General features: G+C 45.1%; 1 protein-coding gene across 4 annotated transcripts in view; it reads left to right on the forward strand.

Moving 5' to 3' along the window:
* Positions 1-18253, forward strand: part of LARGE1 (LARGE xylosyl- and glucuronyltransferase 1) — a 633432-nt gene that overhangs the window by 481424 nt on the left and 133755 nt on the right. For all 4 annotated transcript variants that reach the window (XM_050745851.1, XM_050745855.1, XM_050745853.1 and 1 more), the window contains exon 7: positions 8828-8932. In XM_050745851.1, coding sequence (XP_050601808.1) covers positions 8828-8932 — 105 coding nt within the window. The remainder of the gene's footprint in view (positions 1-8827; positions 8933-18253) is intronic.

Below are 18253 nucleotides of genomic sequence, written 5' to 3' on the forward strand. Positions count from 1 at the left end.
TTTTCTTATTGTACATTGACTAGCCAGGAACACCTGGGGCTGTATAGCAGCTCTTTCAGGATGTTTAGTAAACGGTAATATGATATTATATGTTTTCCTATTTATAGACATCCTGCACTCAGACACACATTGAATGGTACTATTAAAGGCTTTTCTATTTTAAAATAGCTTATGAGAATGAATGTGAGGTTGGGAGAGCACTATTAGGTTCTCTGCTAATAGGGCAGCCTCTGGTTTTAATATTTTAATATTCACCTAGTGGTATAAGCACAGCTGGTTTGATAGGCAGCGGTGATTGGCAGACTTCCTCTGTGTGCCCAGGAGCGTTTCTGGGGGTGGAAAAAAGGAGACAGCACTGAAAGCATCCTGCAGATCACAGCTCGAGCCACCTGTTCCTGATGTTTACCTGGAGAAGTTAACTAGTACGCACCTACTTCCACTCCATTCAGATAGAACTTACCAGTTCCAGATGAGCTAGGATGGTGGGTTGTGGATAATGTTTATTTTTTGTTCGTTCTCCCATTTATTCATCCATTCATCCACACACCCACAGTATAATGGACCCCTAGGGCACTGAAGCTTTTTAATTAAGGAAGCAGAATCATCAAATTGGTGCTTTCAGAACATTTCTATGGCTAGGTAAGCAGAATGGAATGGCACAGGGCTACCCTGAGGAAAAGGTGATCAGGTACAAATCTGCTAATCCAGGAGAGAGAGAGAGAGAGAGAATGGTAGAGCAAGGGAAGGGATGAATTTGAGAAATACTCCATAGATAAAATCTGTGGGATTTGACCGTGGCGAGGACGTGAGAAACGAGGAGCAAGAGCATTCAAGGTTGATTAAAAGGCTTCTAGCTTTGGTGACAAGTTTGATCTTGATGCTGCCAACCAAGAAAACAGGTAGGGGTCACACCTGTTTTGTAGGAGGAGAAGATTGTGGAGTTAGTTTTGGTCAGCCTGCATTGAAAGTCATTGTGGAACAGCCAAATCACCTAAGAAGATGGTGGGCTGATACATAGATTGAAGAGTAGGGCGCTTTGGAAAGAAGTCTGAGCTGAACACAGAGATTGGCAATCATCTTCCAGTCAATGGTATCTGAAGCCACCAGAGTAGATCCCATCATCTGTGGATAAAATAGAGAGCAACAAAAGGGGCCCAAGAAGGGGAGTTGGGGAGCACCAGCATGTTAAGGGAGGCGGAGACAGGGAAGCCCCATGGAGGAGGTAGTGGAGGATGTTCAGAGGGAGTACATCGGCCAAGGGACTAATGTCACAGACGCTAAAGGCTTCAGAAAGGTGGAGTGGGGTGAGAGCCAGAGACAGCAGGGATGGGGTGAGGGGTAATGTAGCCAAATTTTGCGGAGTCCAGTCTGTGCAGCTAATGTCAGCGCTTGGGTAGAGAAACCTAGACACTGTGAACACTGTTCATCCCAAAAGGGAGGAAGAAAAGTGCCTTTAGTTGAGCATCTACCATGAGCCAGCACGTTGCATATATCGTCATTTTTTTTTTGCAATGGAGTCTCACTCTGTTCCCTAGGCTGGAGTGCAGTGGCACAATCTCAGCTTACTGCAGCCTCCGCCTCCCAAGTTCAAGTGCTTCTCATGCCTCAGCCTCCCAAGTAGCTGGGATTACAGGTGCATGCCACCACACCCAGCTAATTTTTTTTGCATTCTTAGTAGAGGCCGGATTTCACTATGTTGGCCAGGCTGGTCTTGAACTCCTGACCTCAAGTGGTCTGCCCACCTTGGCCTCCCAAAGTGCTGGGATTACAGGCGTGAGCCACCGCACCCGGCATTATATCATCTTCATTTGATCTGAATATCCATTCTTGGAGGTCAGAGATAGATTTTATACTTAACCTTTTATGATAAGGAAACTGAGGCCCAGAGAAGCTCTACCTTGGTCAAATCATACACAAGTGAGGCTAGAACCCTATTTTGCCAAGTTTTAAAATCCTTTGTCTTCCCAATTTATCATGCTGCCTTCTTTATACCCAATGGACGAATGCTCAGCTCAACCTTTTCATGCCAGATGCACCGTGTGGAAGAATTGTGGTTCTCTGCTCCTTGGTTCTCACCTCCTGAGCAGCAGGAGCCGGGCCTTGAGCCAAAAGCTGCAGAAGGGAGAAGAGAAGGGAGTTGCCTGCCTAGAGCCATCCGTCTGCTGGCTGGTGACACCAACACCAGGGCCCCAGCAGAATAGCAAGCTTGTTCGCTCTTGTCTGGCTGTTAGTGGTGATGTATGAATAAGCAAAGAAGACAGCTTCATTTTCATAAGTTAACTTGTGCCTAGAGTAAGGAAAGATGGAGAACAGCACACTTAATCGTAACCACAGGCCCAGCATGGAAAACAATGACAAAGCCTTTTCCGTGAGTCACAGTGTTTTATTACAATAACTCCTAAGAAGACGAGACAGGCGGTGCAGCATGCTGAGCGAGCCAGCACCCTGTGGCCACCTGTGTCATCTTCCCCCAAGGAATCCCCTGGGATTTTACCTCTTCACACAAGCCGAAGATGTTTGCATCATCAAGATCACAGCTTTAGACTTGGGCCTCTGGAGACCAGGATTTAGATGCCACCTGGTTGATGGGCTGGAATTGCCGGAGCTGTCACAGATCACCTGTATCATCCATGCTGTCCCCTGGTAGCAGAGGGGACTTCTCCCCTAGAAGGGTGTTACCCGACAGAACCCTTATCTGAAAAGCTTTTAGGGAGGCCTGGCTGCAGTGCTGGAAGGGATGTGGCAGGTGACTCAGTGCGGGGGGACACATCCAGCGTGCGAAGCAGGTATCACCCACTTACTCCCACAGAATCAATTACTCCCTACTCATTATTCCCCCAACTTCTCAGTGTTTCTGTCATTGCTAATATCATGCTGTTTCAGAATTGTTTATCTGTCTCCTCTTCTAGCTGCCCCCAGGGCAAGAACTATGTTTTATTTGTCTTTAGTATTTTGTGTGGTATCTGACACAAATCAAACCCTCAGTCGATACTAAGCTGAACCACTGTCTCAGCAAACTAAGGGCCATGTCTGCTAAGGATGGGAGGAGATGACTGAGCTGGAGGTCCAGGCAGATGGAGCAGGGTATAGGGACAGGGAGTTCTCGGTGCTTCCAGAAGAGCAAATGCCTACTGAACGCTTCACTATTTTCTCGACGCTTTTAGTGGTAATGTTTGAATAAGCACAAAACACAGTGTCATTTTCACAAATTAACTTGTGCTTAGAGGAAAAAAAATTGAATTCAGTGAGGTATGTACTTACTGTCTCTATTTTACAAATGAATGCAGAATCAAGCACAGAGAGGCTGAGTACCTTGTCCAGGGTCACACAGCTAATAAGCGGAGGAGCCAGGATTTGAGCCCAGGCGTCCGGCCCTGGTGTTCATTTTCTTCGCCTCTTTACTGTACTCAAGAAGTATGACACTGGAGACTACCAATGAATTCTGCTGGTTTATGAGGTGAATGTAGACACACATGAGTTTATTATGTGCCAGTCACCCTACAGGTTTACCCTTGACTAAAGCAGAGCCAGAGCTTCCAAACTCAATCAGTAATTCTCAAACTTTAATATGCATCTGAATTACCTGGGGAGTTGGTTTATTTCAATTCAGATTACTAGACCCATGGCCAGAATTCTTATGCAGAAATATTGTGGAGTGAGGGAATTAATATGGGATATTACTTCCCCATATGCACCATCCCCGCCCCTGCCAATATTGAACCAACTTAGAGATAAAAGGAGGGAGAGCCAGATGTCACCTTATTTTAGTGATAAAGGTGAAATTGGAGGACTCAACTTTAGAGCCCTTCAATATCTACAATGGCTATTCCTAGCTCCAAAATTGGAATTGGCTCAGCTATCCCAAGAAGTGTTAGGCAACCACAGCCTCAATGAGAGGAGGTCTGCTCTATGCAATTTAACAGCATCAAAGAACAGGTTCGATGCAGGCTATCTGTTGGCATGCTGGATCCTGGAAGAAGGGACAGAGGAAAAGGCTAGGCTACATCAACTTGGTTCCCTCTGAAACTCACCTTTCTCTTCCCCATGGATGTGGAAGGAGTTATCTGTCTCCAGTCAGATAACTGTCACTAGTCAGTTAACTCCTTCCACACCCATGGGGGAGAGAAAAGGTTGGCTCAAGATGCCAGGAAATCCCTCCTTCTAGAAACCAGAGAAGTAGGGGAAAGCAGCCTCCCACTACTAACTCACTCCTAGGTTGAGTGAAGCCCAGGAGCCTGTGCTTTTAGCAAGAACCTCAGGTGTTTCTGAAACAGATAGTCCTCAGACCATACTTAGAGAGGCAGAGTTCTAGAATGGCCTGATTGTTGTGCTGGATGACCTCCAAAGAAAACCTCATGGATAAGCTTTCTGTCTGTCAGGGGCTTACCGGCTGGATGGACAATGACATTTTAAAACAGCTATCATATGTACAGTGCTTAGAGTTCCAGCTTCTGAGTATTTAACATACATGAAGTCATTTTAGCACGTGAAATCACAGCACCTGTAAGAGTTTTAGATAGCAAGGCAGAGATAGGTTAAGTAATTTTTTTCATGGCTACGCAGCTAGAAGGTGGCAGGGCTAGGAAGTGGAACCAGGTGGCCTGAGTTCAGTCCACAGTCTTTTTTTTTTTTTTTTTTTTTTTTTTTTGAGACAGAGTCTTGCTCTGTAGCCCAGGCTGGAGTGCAGTGGCCAGATCTCAGCTCACTGCAAGGTCCGCCTCCCGGGTTTACGCCATTCTCCTGCCTCAGCCTCCTGAGTAGCTGGGACTACAGGCGCCCGCCACCATGCCTGGCTAGTGTTGTTTTATTGTTGTTGTTTTTTTTTTATTTTTTAGTAGAGACGGGGTTTCACCGTGTTAGCCAGGATGGTCTCGATCTCCTGACCTCGTGATCCACCCATCTCGGCCTCCCGAAGTGCTGGGATTACAGGCGTGAGCCACCGCGCCTCGCCCAGTCCACACTCTTTATCTCCAACTATATTGACGTTCACGGTTCCCTCTTCACACAGAAGCAGGGAAAGCACAGCCTGAAAGCAAAACTCAACACCGTTGACAGGCTAAGCAAAATCGCTTACCCTTACTACTGTTTTGATCATTGATATGGCAGCTAATGAATTTCTTTTAAAAAGCAAAGTGAAGTCTCAGTAGCTGTTGATTATTCTGCTTTTTTTCCTCATCAATGGATATTAAAGTTCTAACTATCATGTTGCTAATGAAGGATTTTTTTAAGAGGATTGGCATGCGTGAAAGGGTTATGTGGTACTGTCAAAAGCAATGCAGCCCAGGTGCAAATTGAGAGAAGAGCAATTTGGATATTATTCTTTGGGATAACGTGACTTTAGGTTAACCATGAAAATCATTCCTTCTCTGGAGATTAAGACCTTGAGTTTAAGGCTTATGTAGAGCAACCCAAGTGGGTGCTGCCTCCCCATCTTTGCAGTTTTACATACAGGGGAGGTGGGTACCTGAGTTCCCAGAGCTGGGTGGAAGGTCTGTTAATGTTGGTGACTGCAGAGAGGGTAAAATGATTTGTGGGGACACTAACACACACCCGATCAGGAAAGATTTACCCACCAGATGTCATTTATTTAGCAGGCATTTATTAAGCACCTACTGTGTGTTCAGTACTACACCTTGTAGTATCTTGCCCTTGGAGTAATGCAGGAAGTGGATATTTACAAATGAGGTGCGCATGTGCCTGAATATTACCAACTTCATCCTTTATAGGGTGTAAGTCAGCTGATGGCAAAAATACTAGTAGGGGCCAGGCATGGTGGCTCATGCAATCCCGGCACTTTGGGAGGCTGAGGTGGACGGATCACCTCAGGTCAGGAGTTGAAGATCAGCCAGGCCAGCATGGTGAAACCCTGTCTCTGCTAAAAATACAAAAATTAGCCAGACATGGTGGCGGGCGCCTGTAATCCCAGCTACTCAGGAGGCTGAGGCAAGAGAATTACTAGAATCCGGGAGGCGGAGGTTGCAGTGAGCCTAGATGGCACCATTTGCACTCCAGCCTGGGCAACAGAGTGAGACTCCATCTCAAAAACAAAACAAAATAAAACAGTACAAAGTACTAAATAGTGGTGTCTTCCATCTAATATGGGAATAAAGATAAAGTAATTGAAAGTTCAGAGTTGGGCTTATTCATATTAGGCTTCATGCTGGAGACGGGCCTTCAAAGGATTGTGGGTGGGGATTGGCAGGGGGGCAAGGGCAATGCCTGCCAAGGGAGACCTATATGAGCAAGGTAGAAATTAGACCACAAGAGGCCGGGCGCGGTGGCTCACGCCTGTAATCCCAGCACTTTGGGAGGCTGAGGTAGGCAGATCACGAGGTCAGGAGATCGAGACCATCCTGGCTAACACGGTGAAACCCCGTGTCTACTAAAAATACAAAAAATTAGCCAGGCGTGGTGGCGGGCACCTGTAGTCCCAACTACTTGGGAGGCTGAGGCAGGAGAATGGTGTGAACCCGGGAGGCAGAGCTTGCAGTGAGCCGAAATCACGCCACTGTACTCCAGCCTGGACGACAGCCGAAATCACGCCACTGCACTCCAGCCTGGGCGACAGAGCGAGACTCCATCTCAAAAAAAGAAAAAAAGAAATTAGACCACAGGCAACAAAAGTATTTATTTTTGTTTGGCAGGAATAAAGGGTAGCTCATAGAGTATTTGTCTGAAGAAGTAAACAGGCAAAATAAAATGTATGGGATGCCACAGTATAAAATTTGGACTTTCAGATATCTGAAGATGACCTTACCTGAAATTTAGATGGACATCCTAAATTCAATAAAAGATCATTCCCAGGTTGGGCACGGTGGCTCACGCCTGTAATCCCAGCACTTTGGGAGGCCGAGGTGGGCAGATCACAAGGTCGGGAGATCGAGACCATCGTGGCCAACGTGGCGAAACCCGGTCTCTACTAAAATACAAAAAATCAGCCGGGTGTGGTGGTGCACGCCTGTAGTTCCAGCTACTTGGGAGGCTGAGGCAGGGGAATTACTTGAAGCCAGGAGGCAGAGGTTGCAGTGAGCCCAGATTGTGCCACTGCACTCCAACCTGGCAACAGAGCAAGACTCTGTCTCAAAAAAAAAACCCTTGGGATACCCACCTGGGGCCTTAGTAATTATGTATCACCCCTCTCCCCCAACAATGACACTTCCGCTTTGCGTCCCATCCTCATTGTGAGGTTATTAAATGAGGTCTCTTACTGGGGCATAGCATCAGGACAGGACACACGGCTTTCCCAACTAAGGGCACCACGCCTTTCGGATCTAATTGTTCTGCACAAACGTCCTAAGCTTGTTGCACGTGGAATTGATTGATTCATATACTCCCTGAATTGGTGATATGTTTTCCTGAGGAATTCTACAAGTTTTAGATGTAATCATATACAATGACAAAGTGGGTGGTAGTGTTTTCCCCATGCCTCTAATTTATGTATTTGTGCCCGGGGTGGTGATTTAGATAGGAGCTTAATAAAATTGATCAAATAAACTACCCCAAACCCACACACCATCGTTTCAGGGAGCTGTCATCCTACGAAGGAGATTCTGTATCTATCACCCAGCGTGGTGTTCCGAAACAGCCACTGTGTTTTCTTAAGAGCAGCTGGGCTTTCATTTGGTCAGAAAGGTCTTTATTTCTCAGATTGGCCAACAATATAACAGCGTAAATTCAAAAGGTATTGGTTAGCTGTGGAAGAGAGTCATTGTTAGCTGCATGACTTCTGCAAGTTATTTAAACTCTCTAAACCTCAATTTCCCTTTCTACAAAAAGTGGGTTGATAATTCCTACCTCAAATACTTGTTTTTGTAAGGATAAGCAATAATGTATCGAGACAGTGGGAGGAATCTTTGTTTCAAACAAATGTAGATGTGTATCCTAGCTCCATCTTTAGCTGTGCACATCACTGGTCCTTTGTGAGCCTTTTTCCTAGGCTGTGACGTGGTATTGGTTATAATTGCAAGAGAAGACCTTCTGTGTGATGGAGTTGTCTGTGGATCTGATGTGGAGGCCCAGAGACATGTATGCCCTAAGAGATTGACTACAAGGCTAACTGCCTAAGTTGCTAAGATGCAGCAGAGACTGAGGCCAACATCAATGCCAGCTCTGGGGACAGAGGAGCAGCTGTTATCTAGACAACACTCTTGTATTGATATGATATTGACATGATGCTTGTTGACACAAGATAAATATATTTGAGAGGAAGCAGTGAGGGTGAGAACAAAATCCCTGTAAGAAGGTGGACAAAGAGTGGATCTTCTCTTTGGGCTCTTGTCTGAGCAAACAAGGGTAATCCCTCCTCCCTGATGTGAGAAACCGATCTCAGTCCTTGCCCAGAAAACCAGTAAATGAATGTACAGCGGGAAATACCAGAACGGGAATGCTTGAGAATAACTACAAGGGCAGGTTCCTTTGAGTAGTTTATTTTCGGTTAGGGAGGCGAGTGGTATTAGGGTTAAGATTGTGGTGAATAAATATGTGCTCCATGAGTTAGGAAAGAAATGCATGCGTGAATGAATGCATGGTTTGGGATTCTAGCTTTATCAGATTCACTAGGTGACCTGGGGCAAATCAATTAACTGTTCTGGGCCTCCATTTCTTCTCTATAAAATGGAAATAATAAAAATAGCTGCCTAATGGTGAGAATTAAATATGTTATTGCAAGTTAAGCTCTTAGGTGAGAGAGACTGGCACTTCATAAAACCTCTCGATAAGTGAATACTATTGTTGTGATGATTTGTCATTACACTGTGTGTTCATTAGTCACTGATCCAGATGGCTTGGCTTCTCCTTTTAAGATGTTTGTATTCTCTGTACTTTACAGGTCAGCAAGTCCTGGGCTTGGTGGAGAACCAGAGTGACTGGTACCTTGGAAACCTGTGGAAAAATCACCGCCCATGGCCAGCCCTTGGAAGGGGCTACAACACAGGTAAATTCTCAGGGTGGTATGGGCAGAGTTGCAAAAGGTGATGTGAGGGCCCAGTGCTCCTTCCTCAGGAGAGGAGACTGCAAAAGCTCAGGAGGCCACCTGACTGCTTGAATTCAGCAGTGGATGGTATGTGGGCAGTTGGCATTCCAGTTCCTTCTTGGTTCTGTAGCCACAGGTGGAGTAGCTGTTGGGCCATGGCAGTCTGTGGCATCTCTCACCAGAAAGCCCCTCTCCTGACCTCTAATCCAAATCCTATTGGATATCTTTATCAGTATGACGTGTAGGTTCCCTGGCTCTGTTAATACGGACCAGAGATCATTCTTCAGTAACAACGCCAACTTTTCAGTTTCTTAACACAACGGATATGTATTTTTGCCAATCACTTTCCACGTCCACTTGAGGTCTTCAGGGATCTGGGTTCACTGTAGGTATTCAGGATTCATCTCCATGCACACTTCCATGTATGTGGTGGGAAAGTAGCAGAAGTCGTATTATCTCTTAACGTTTTTTGTTTAGAAGTGATACAATTTCATATTTCATTGGCTAAGCATGTTGTGTGGCCATGCCTCCCTTCATAGAGTGTGGGCAAGGGCAGTCTACCATGTGCCTGGCAGGAGAAAAGGCAGAAATATTTGCTAATCAGCACTTTTGAGGACCACATGTGCCTGGCAGGAGAAAATGCAGAAATATTTGGTAATCAGCTCTTTTGAGGACTACAGATCTCTAACCATATGTCTAAAATAAAATCCATTATTCTACCTTGTTACTAGCCACAAACTTGCGTCTCCTTTTTAGTTTCTTTCTCTGTTATTAGTGTCCTTCATTCATCCATCAGCCCTTCTTGTTCACCAGCTATCTCTTCAATGCTTACTGTGTACGAAGCCCTGTGGCAGACACAGTCCATGACCTCATGGAGTATATAAGCAGTGAAACTAGAGCAGCCTCTTCCTTCTGAGGCTCAATTCCCATCAGTGTCTGTCTTTGAAATGCTTCTGGATCCTTCTGCCTCTCTCCTTCATCCTCATTGCCACTGCTGTGGTATCCCATTCTCAAAGGATGCAGACTCCTGATCTTTATGAGACTAGAATGTGGAACTCGGGGAACAGTAGGGTGGGTGAGACCAAGAAGCGCTGGAACTTGGCATCTGAGACGAGCAAATGAGGTGGGTTGGGACAGGTATCTGGCTCTGGGGACAGTACCACCTAAAAGTGATAGGTGAAGCCTGCCCTGGAGGCTGAGGCCAGTCTGTAGTGGGATCAGCCAAAAAGAGATCAAAACTCTGAGAGCTGATGGTCAGACTCCAGAAGAGTCTAATGCAAACACAGGGCCCCAGAGAACAAAGGAGAAGGGACATGAGTCAAGCTTGCAGAGGTGAGAGTTCATAGATGGGGTCAGAATGGGGGTCAAAGCTGGAGGAGGACAAGGAAAGAAAGTCCAGCATCAATGTCCAGAGGTGGCAGGCAGCCAGGGAGACCTCTGTTGAAGGCCATCCTGAGAGACGGAGATATTCCTTAGCTAACATCTGTCTGAGTATTAGATATGCCTTGTGCTATGTAATTTTTTTTTTTCCTGTAACGCCTACCAGGTAACAGAGGTTGCAGTTGAAGAATGCCAACCACCGGCCCTTCACAGGCCCCAGAGCCCCACCCTGGAGTCTCCCATGCTGTGTTGGGCATTAACCCTTTAGTTGCTGGATGGTGGGGAAGTCTGAGGAGTTCCTGAGAGGGGCCGGGTTGGGGAAAGGCAGCTGAGGGCATCAGAGCAGTGGTTCTCTTAGCAGATCAGGAGGTATTTCACTTTTTCAATAATGGGTAAGCCAGTGCCTCTATATATCAGCTGAGTATTAGCCAGGCACCATGTTAGGTGCTTTATGGGTGTCAGTCTCCTTTGATCCTCACACTCACCCCATGAGGCAGGTGCCGTGCTTATCTGTATTCTATGCCAGAGGAAACTGAAGGTTGGAGCATTGAAGGCTGCAACGCTGAAAAATCAAGGAGGCTGTGGTGTTCACTACCAACCTGTCTTGCTTGAACTTCAATGGCTTCAAGATTAAACACTTTCCAACAATGGAGATTCCCAGGCTCTGCCCTTCAAGAGTCTGATTGACCGGTTCTGTGCAGGAGACTGGGATTCTGCCCTACAGGAAGCCTCTAGGATGTTTCTGGGGCAGAAATATCCAAGGGCCTGCTCTGATTATCAAACATGGCACTCCGTTTCCTGTCCCAGCAAGCTCTCCCAGACGCTGTTTTCTCAGAGCCTTGGAGACTGGACCCTCCATGAATCCACAGCAGGCCAGGGACGGGGGCTCCACGTGCTTTCCTCTGGCAAGCGACCGGTCACCCCATGTTGATCTTTTGTGCCTGGATTTTCAGACACATTCCCTCCAAACTTTCATGGAGGTGGAGACACCCATGTTTCTGGGTGGGATAAAGGAAGTCTCGGGAAAACCCTGGTGTATACATTTCGTTTCTGTCTTCCAAAATTTATAATAGAAAATGTCACATAGAAATATACTGCAGTGCCTCAGGGATGCTGCATCAAGATCATGGTTACCTGTGTAAAACAAAAGCCACTGGTCATCAATCCCGGTTTGCAGGGAAAAGAAGAATGTAGCACACTGGGGAATTTATTACGACCAAAATGGCATGTCTCCTCCTGCCCGTCCCTATTTGCTATAGAATGTAGCATCAGGAGACACAGGAGCACATAAACCACCTCCAGTTCCCCCTTGATATGCCAAGGCAGTGAGTTACTTCCCTCCTCGCTGGTACTGAAAGGGCAGAGCAGAAAGGGGAAAGCCCTGTTGAAGTGATGTGTTCATTTAAATAAGCCAGTGACACTAAGTGATTATGATGAAAGCACTTAGGCAACATCAAAATGCATTGGCTTTCACGATGGGGATGTGTCACTTTAAAACCAAGGATTGTGCCACACAGTGAATGAGTCATCCAGACATGTAGATTCTCATGGAAACTGAGGACACCACTGGAGAGAACCTGCCACCCTAAATCCCAGCACATCTGAAGCCTCCAAAAAGGATATCTCCAGCAGAGCCTCCTGTCGTATGCCTTCAGCTTGATGTTAAGAACCCAGGCAGATCTGGGTTACAGCTGCAGTACATTTCGTCTTCGTATGCACTTGGCCAAGTTGCTTCACTCCTTGAACCTCAGTTCTTTCCGTTTTTAAGATAAGACAAGACTGGGCGCGGTGACTCACGCCTGTAATCCCAGCACTTTGGGAGGTAACGAGGTGGGTGGATCACGAGGTCAGGAGTTCAAGACCAGCCTGGCCAAGATGGTGAAACCCCATCTCTACTAAAAATACAAAAAGTTAGCTGGGCATGGTGGCGGGTGCCTGTAATCCCAGCTACTCGGGAGGCTGAGGCAGAGAATTGCTTGAACCCAGGAGGCAGAGGTTGCAGTGAGCCAAGATCACGCCACTGCACTCTAACTGGGCGACGGACTGAGACTTTGTCTCAAAAAAAAAAAAAAAAAAAAAAGACATAACAAACCTAGTATGTGAGGATTAGCAATTAATGTTGTAACTTGTTTAATGAGCCTTGCCTGATTGAGGGTACAAAATAAGTACTTAGTAAATCTTAGTCTTTCTCCTCTTGCATTTTTCTGCTACTTGCTCTATCAGGAAATGAGATTTACCCACTGCAAAAAGGAGGTTATGTGACTGACTGGGGTTTGCTAAGGTCTCCCAAGCCCTTCGGTCAGAAAGAACGAGTATTTTACTTTCCCCAGGTGTAATCCAGCTACCTAGCAGCGTTTCCTGTATCTCTTTACTATATGAAAAGGTTAGCTTTTTGTATCACATTAGGAAAAAAAAGTGACTATTTAGTTCGAATATCAGCTTCCTCACTGTGTTTTACTTTGAAAATCCCCAGAAAAAGCATACGAGATGTTTGTGTTGGAAGCTCTACCTTCAAGACCTGGCTTTGTTGCTTTTAAATTCTGTGCCTTTTTTAGAAAGCTTCCCCAAGCTCAGGGAGGCTTGGGCTTCTCATCTGCGACCTGGGGACCTCGGAACCCACTCAGAGGCTCCCTTGTGGTCGTGCAGCCTTGTGTGCCTGGTAAACCAAAGTGCTTTAGGAAGTTGGTTGTGATTCGTATTGATCCTCCTAACCACAGCCCAACTGAATAACTCTTTTCAGGTAATTCAGATTCAACCGCAGACATCAAACACGGCCTCTTCACTACACATTCATTCATTCACTCATTCCACCAGGCATCACATCAGGCACCATAGCGTGCATGGGCTTTGTTAATTCCTTGAATTATCTTATAAACTAGACTTTTCCTCTTACAAGGGCCAATCAGGTTCCCCCGTTCTCTTTGTTTGCTTTTCTTTCCCAGTCTGCTTTTACAAAGCCTACACGGCCACAAAAGATTAGAGAAGATCTTTCCACCATCTCCCATTTATCTCCTTCCCTTCTTACTAGACTGTTCCCAACTTAATTCCAGAAGCTACTGAGCCACCGCAGCTTCGGATGGATAACCAGGCAGATCCTAGCACAAAGCTCTTGCCCATAACTGTTCAGGTGGAATTACGGGCGCGTCTTTCCCAGTCGTGCACGGAGATGGGTCCGTTTCTAGCCACTCTGCCCAGGCATCATCTCCTAGATGCAAAAAGCTGTCATTCACCCAGCATTCAGCTGTGAGCAGGACTTAGAAAACAACAACAACAAAAATACACCTAGGATTTTGACAGGCTCATTGAGATTCAGCTGTCTTCAGTTCCTAAGCTGATGGATGAATATCTTAAAAACAACAGCAAAGAAAAGGGGAAGGAGGGCTAAACATAGCAGAGGATTGGAGAATGAGGTGAGGGAAGGCAGATCGGTAGAAAGAAGATGGCATGTTTGCAGATAGGTTTATTTGCATGGGATCCCAAAGGTGACTCAAGCACAAGGTGCATCCTCCCCAAGTTGAAGGGCGTAACACTAGCCAGAGAATGTGCTTTTTAAAACAATTTAAAAATAAAATGTATCGTGTTTCATCCAGCCCCCAAATTAGGGCAGAGACAGGCAGAGAGAGACCTGGCTGTTTAGGGAGGGAGGAAGAATTTCTCTAGGAATCCTTCACTGCATGACAACAAAATCAGAATGCTTAAGGACTGACCTCTGAGGTTGGAGCAAACCATGGAAGGTGATGGGCAGTCAAGTCAGATACCATGGAAAATTTCGTGGCAGAGATTCAAAAGGAGAAAACATTGGACAGTTTGCCAAAGGACTGTTAAACAAATACCTTAGTGGGATAAATAGAAATACGCAGCCTAGGCTCAACTTACTTCCGCCTCTGACATCCAGCATTCTGGGACCCTGGGTAAGTCCCTTCATTTCTCTGCATCTTAATTGTCTGTGCTGTCAGGAAGTAAGATCTCTTCATGTTCTGAAAGAATACTGTGATTGGGTGATTTCTGTCTGTAATAATTGCATCCAGAGAAACTACATTTAAATATAATTTATTCATTCATTACATGCTACGGAATACCTATAATACTGGCAAGGATAGGGTAGAAAACTGTTTTTTTTTTTTAATGGATAATACCAAGAACCTTCCTTCAAAAAGTTTATAGTCTAATAGAGAAGTGTTTGCATATCTGCAAAAAAAGTTAGTATGGCTTGAGCCTCTTCCATGATTGAGATCCAGAATTCATCATGAGCCCTGCACTAGCATCATAACCCCTGGACTAGCGTTTTCTAGACTAATTCCAGAAGTCATTGCAAGGGATGTGAATGTGTGTTTAGAAATTGTGAACAGAGGCCAGGCGCGGTGGCTCACACCTATAATCCCAGCACTTTGGGAGGCCGAGGCAGGCAGATCATAACGTCAGGAGATCAAGACCATCCTGGCTAACATGGTGAAACCCCGTCTCTAATAAAAATACAAAAAAAAAAAAAAAATTAGCTGGGCAAGGTGGCACATGCCTGTAGTCCCAGCTACTCAGGAGGCTGAGGCAGGAGAATCGCTTGAACCTGGGAGGAGGAGCTTGCAGTGAGCCGAGATCGCGCCTGCATTCTGTGTCTGCCCTTTGGAGATTCATATGTGCATATTGGAGATCTTATAAAGTCTAGAAGTAAAGAAAGCAATTACACCCACTCTTTCAGAAAGAGTGGTTCAGTTGCTTTAAAACTCCACTATAGACATTGCCAGTTGTTAGTGAATCAATAGATTCTGATTCTAGACTACCACTGAAGAATGGGATTTTTTTATACTATTTTTAATTGTCTGTTAATAGACTATTATTAATAGAATTTTGACAACTCATATTGACATTTGTTATAAAGGACAAATAGTCTGGAAATGCAGTGATGTGCTGGGTTCCTAGGTCACATCTGCTAGTGAAAGCCTATTGTTAAATTTTTAGAAAATATGGGATCCAATTGTTAAACATAGCCACTATTAAAAATCAAGGCCGGGCACAGTGGCTCACGCCTGTAATCCCAGCACTTTGGGAGGCCAAGGCGGGCAGATCACTTGAGGCCAAGAGATCGAGACCAGCCTGGCCAACGTGGAAAACCCCATCTCTACTAAAAATGCAAAAATTACCCCAGCATGGGGTCACATCCCTGTAGTCCCAGCTACTCAGGAGGCTGAGGCAGGAGAATCGCTTGAACCAGGAAGGCAGAGGTTGCAGTGAGCTGAGATCACATCACTGCACTCCAGCCTGGGCGACACAGCAAGACTCTGTCTCAAAAATAAATAAATAAATAAAAATCAAATGATGTAAACTTACAATGAAATATGTCATTTGAAAAACAAAGGTAACAAATCCTCAAAACTCTTAAAACCTGTTACTTCCGAATCACTTTACTCTCTGTGCTTCTAAGGTTGTTTGCATCTGCTGTGTCTGTATGGTGGAAATGCCGTGCAGTGGGGTCCTGCTGCACATCTCTTCATAACCGTTCAGTAGCATCGCATTGGTAGTTTGAAATCTTCCCTGGTGGGACTATTATAGCCCGGAAATTGGAAAACACTACCATCAGGGGTTTTCTTTCTTTCTGAAGAGTCAGTTGTTGAACATTTACCAGCATACTGCTGAAATATAATAATAATATATATACATAATGTTTTTTGAGATGGAGTCTCACTCTCATCACCCAGGATAGAGTGCAGTGGCACGATCTAGACTCACTGCAACCTCCACCTCCCAAGTTCAAGCAATTCTTTTGCCTCAGCCTCCCAAGTAGCTGGGACTACAGGCGCATGCCACCATACCCGGCTAATTTTTGTACTTTTAGTAGAGATGGGGTTTCGCCATATTGGCCAGGCTAGTCTCGAACTCTGACCTCAGGTGATCCACCCGCCTCAGCCTCCCAAAGTGCTGGGATTACAAAGGTGTGAACCACCGCGCCCAGCCAATAATATATATTTTTCACATTCCCTGAAATTAAGTACTGTTGACAGTTTGCCTTCCACATATGTAATTATCTGCTTCTCTCCATATATGCATATTCTTTTTGAATAGACTACACTTGTTTACTTAAAAATAAAATATTGGGTATCTTCTACATTAATACAATGGTATATTTTCTTCTTTCTTATTAAGAACTACATAGTTTGCCATTTGCTGGAGGTACTGTAATTCATTTATTCCATTTTCTATGAGTTGGTATTTTAGCTGTCCCTAGGTTTTCCCCTCAATTATAAACAATACCATACATAAGTCTTCTCATTACCCATGTTTGTTTGCTTATTCAAGTATTTGTACACAATAACTCCTAAGCTATTGTGGTACTGCTATATTAAATGTTATGGATATTTTAAATTCTGATAGATCAAAATTTAAATTTGCCAAATGTGTCAGTTTACAATCGAGATAAAATTTTAAATTAAACAGATGTGTGCGTGTTTATGTATGCATGTGTTTTGCTTGTTTGTTTTGTGTGTTGGGCATACAGTCTGTGTATTTGCAAAGAATCAGTATTTTGCCAAGGAGCTACTTCATAGGAACCCAACTTGAGCTTTTTCAATTTAGGGAGATGATCTCTGACTAAAAGGTCCAGGCGTCTGAAGCCATGGATCGTTGACCAGTGGCCAAGTGAAACGAAAACGTTTCCTTGCTGTGGCTAACTCTGCCTGGCTCCAACATTCCAACACCTGGTTAAGTGAATTGACCTGGCTTACTAGTTACACAGGGGTGGCCATTCCTGAAAATGTATCTGCCCCACTCTGCTAACCCATACAAGGTCAGGGGTTTTCTCTGTCACTCACTCAGGTCTTTATCATTGCAAGAGCTAACAGGAGTTATGACCCAAGCACCCAGGCACCTGTATGGTTCCGTGTGCAGTAGAAGGGAAAGAAGGAAGGATATGATCCTAACTCCCCTGACTCCTAACTCTTCCTGACATAAGGAAAATAATCTGGCCATCATTCAGCACATGGTTTCCTTGAAGACATATTTGTGATGGGAAGAGGCACTTGATTTCTTTGGGGCCTCTCAGGTTCACAGTACTAATTGCTTAGATTTGATTCGTGCTTTCATGTGCACCAGCTCATGTAATTCCCATTCTACAGAGGAAGCTGATGGAGGCTCAGCAAGGTTCGTTGATTTCGCAAGTTAGCAGAACCAGTAAATGTCAGAGCCCAGTGCTTAAGCCTGCCTTCCAATCCAGGGCTTATCTCAAACCACTTAAATTAGAACCTCTAGAGTGAGACTCCTCCTTCAGTAGTTTCTAAAACCAAGCAGGTGACCCCTTTATGCTGGACAGGCATGTCCTCGTTTCCTTCCAAAGCCTGCATTATAAGGACACCATTTGTAATGCAGCCACTCTGAACCTGCTTTCCCTCTTCATTACCTATACCCTATTTTTCTAACCATGACTGGACTCCTAGACTCCATAGCTGCTTGAATTTCTGAACATTCAGCCAAGATTTCTGTTTTTGTTTTTGTTTTTGTTTTTAGATGGAGTCTCACTCTGTCACCCAGGCTGGAGTGCAGTGGTGTGATCTCAGCTCACTGCAACCTCTGCCTCCCAGGTTCAAGCGATTCTCCTGCCTCAGCCTCCTGAGTAGCTGGGACTACAGGCGTGTGCTACCACACCCGGCTAATTTTTTGTAGTTTTAGTAGAGATGGGGTTTCATTGTGTTAGCCAGGATGGTCTCGATCTCCTGACCTTGTGATCCACCCACCTTGGCCTCCCCAAGTGGACTTTTTATTATTATTATTATTATTATTATTATTATTAACTGTGTATAATGTCAGACCCCATGTTGGGCTCTGGGGATGCTTCAGTGGAACAAAGGATCCTAGCCTCAGACTGCTGTCAAGGAAGACCTACAGACACAAGCCATTTGGATGCAGAAGTGCCCT

The sequence above is a fragment of the Macaca thibetana genome, chromosome 10 (assembly GCF_024542745.1).
Source record: "Macaca thibetana thibetana isolate TM-01 chromosome 10, ASM2454274v1, whole genome shotgun sequence".
Classification (NCBI taxonomy): domain Eukaryota; kingdom Metazoa; phylum Chordata; class Mammalia; order Primates; family Cercopithecidae; genus Macaca; species Macaca thibetana.